General features: G+C 48.0%; 1 protein-coding gene across 1 annotated transcript; it reads right to left on the reverse strand.

The window, feature by feature from the left end:
* Positions 1–259: 259 nt before the first annotated feature.
* On the reverse strand, positions 260–2,056 carry LOC108297968 (RNA cytosine C(5)-methyltransferase NSUN2-like). Its single transcript, XM_037735638.1, is given in 3 exon segments — positions 260–348; positions 351–1,855; positions 1,857–2,056. Coding segments are annotated over 3 exon segments (1,794 nt in total).
* Between the last annotated feature and the right edge of the window lie 794 nt (positions 2,057–2,850).

Raw genomic sequence — 2,850 nt, forward strand, 5'->3', positions numbered from 1 at the left:
CCAAGGGTGGGGGCAACACTTGTAGCCTCCAGGCCCTTGGTACCTACTCTGCCCAGGAGGACGAGCTGTGAGAACGACACTGAGGCTCACCCAGCTGTGGGAATGGGGCAAAAAAAAAGACACCAGCCACCAGATTCAAGACTCTGGTTGGAAGCACTCAGCCCCGTGCCGGCTAACAGCTCTGCAGGGCAGGCTCAGGGACCTGCAGCCAATGCTACAGGGGGGGAGGGCAGATGCCAGCGTCTGCTCCAAATGAAATCTAAGCAGCTGAGAAAAGCCACACGCATCCCCAATCAGCAGCCAGCGTCTGTGCCGTTGGCACCTTCATCCTCTCACTGTTATTCAGCACACGTTCCGTAGCTCCTTAGAAACCATGTAGAGCTGCCTTTTCTTCCCTTCTGTCGTCCGAGTTAACAAATTCATCCTTGAGAATGAAGGGTCCAAAGCATAAAATTTCTCAATAGGTGGAAACAATGGGTCACCTTCAGGAATGAATACAAACCGGTCTTCTTTAAATCCGAATAACTTCATTTTCTTTGATGGAGGAAGACGACACACGCCATTTTTCCTATTGCCATTATTCTCTAAATCCTCAGTTGCATGAGCTATTTCTGTGTCACCAGTTCTTGTGACTGACATACTTTCCAGCTTAGAGGGATCTGTGGGTTTCCCTTCTGTGGGATCTGCAGGGCTCACCTGGGTGCTTCCTCTGGTCTCTGCAGATTTACCCTGCAGCTTTGGTTGACGTTTGTTCCATGGCATTGAAGATTTTTTCACCAATACTGCCACAAAGAACCCTCCAGTATTCTGATGATGGGGTAATATCCTAAGGCATCGCTCCAGATGCATGGCCCGTAGCTTTTCTGGGTCCTTCAGAGGGAACATGGTAGGTCGGATCTGGGTGTGTCTGCTGTGAGGAACAGCGTCCCAGTCTGTAAACCACTGCCCATCTTTTGTCATTACCTTCCACTGAGTGATTCCCGGCATCCACTTCAGCCCTGGCAGTTCATTAGACACATCAGCAAGCTCCAAAGCACCTTCACTTTTTTCAAGTAAAGGTGCTATGACTGCTTCATCCTCAATAGGGTTTAGTGAACACGTGGAATACACCATCCTTCCACCTTCAGCCAGCTATTCAGTCCCGCGTGTTACGATCCGCAGCTGTAAGCCATGTAGCTGCAAGCTATTTAAAGTGATCCACTTTTTCCAAACATCAATGTTTTTTCTCATAGTGCCGTCTCCACTGCAAGGGACATCACATAAAATTCGATCATAGAAGAGGATCTCTTTCCTGCCGCCCACATCTATCTGGAGCCTGGGTATGCTGGAGGCCTCATGGTTAACCACCATGATGCAGGGGCTGCTCAGCCTCTTGGCTTGATGGACGAGCAGGTAGCAGCACTTGTTGTCAACATCATTCGCAATAACAAACCCCTCTGGAAAGGGGACATTCATGTCGGCATGTAGCATTTCAATTAACTGTGTGGTCTTTGAGCCAGGTGCTGCACACATAGCTAAGATCTTATGATGAGACTGGACGTTGAGCAGCAGTGGTGGGATCATGCTAATAGCTTCCTGACGACTGATATTTCCAGATTCCGTTTCACTAACTAGAAACTGATGAAACTTTTCCAACTGTGGCGATTTTCTCAAGATTTTTAGACTTAAATTAGTGTGCCAGGCAAGTTCTTCAGGATACCAACTCAGGGGCTGTGGAACTTCAACTTTCTGACCATCCACCTCCAGGTCCTCCAATTCCTTGAAATATTTGTTCTTTAAGCAATGGAGAATCTCTTTTGCATGGCTTTTGTAACCAGTAATTCTTAAAGTGGCCGGGAGGGGCTCCCTGAGGGCACATGAACTGGTCCCACTCGCCCTCGGGCACGATCTTGAGCTCCTGGTAGTAGTGCTGGAACAGCTTGTTCTCCTTGACGATCTCGAGGTACCCTCCTTCCCAACCCACCTCGCCGCGCTTTCCGCCGCCCTCAGCGCCGTCCTCCGCGCCCTCAGGCCGCTGTTGCTGCTGGAGCCTCCGGCACCGCGACCGGCGCCCCATGGCCCACCCGGGAGCGCACGCAGCACGCAGGAACCGGCCCCGAGATAATTTCTTAGAAACTGAGCATCAGAAGAATATGCCTGTGGAGTTAGCATAATACTTTTACCTCACAGCTCAATCTCTTCATTTGGTTTCCAGATGCTACAGCCACTTACAATGTCCCTGAAGAGAAGATGGAAAAACGGGCAACCCCAATCTGATAACATCTTGTCAGTTGCTCCACCAGGGCTTATTAATATGGCAGGAGCTGGTATTCCATCCATGAGTACCAATGATCTGTGTATGTTCACTTAAAAGTTGTATTTTCCTACTTAGTTTCCATGTGCATGCATATTGTTGTGAAGGGGAGATGGAGGTTTTGTTGTATTATCTTTCTTGAGCTCAATTTGAGGGGTCTCAGATTGCGGACTGTCATGTCCTCCTGCTTTATGCAATAATTTCTTGGAAGTTGAGCATCAGAGGGACATACCTGTGGGGCTGACATAATGCACTTTCCTCACAGCTCAACCTCTTCATTTGGTTTCCAGATTCTACCGTCACTCACAATATCCATGAAGAGAAGGTGGAAAATGACCAACCTCAACCTAATAACGTATTGTCAACTGTTCAACCAGTGGTTATTTATTGGGCAGTAGCTGGTATTCTGGGCATGAGTATCAGTGATCAGTATATGTTTGTTTACTAGTTGTACTGTCCTAGTGGTTTTCCATATGAATGCACAGTGTCATAAAGGGAAAGAGGTGGTTTTATTGTATTATCTTTCATGAGCTCAATTTGAGGTGTCTCAGATGTAT

The sequence above is a fragment of the Cebus imitator genome, unplaced genomic scaffold, assembly GCF_001604975.1.
Source record: "Cebus imitator isolate Cc_AM_T3 unplaced genomic scaffold, Cebus_imitator-1.0 Scaffold864, whole genome shotgun sequence".
Lineage (NCBI taxonomy): Eukaryota > Metazoa > Chordata > Mammalia > Primates > Cebidae > Cebus > Cebus imitator.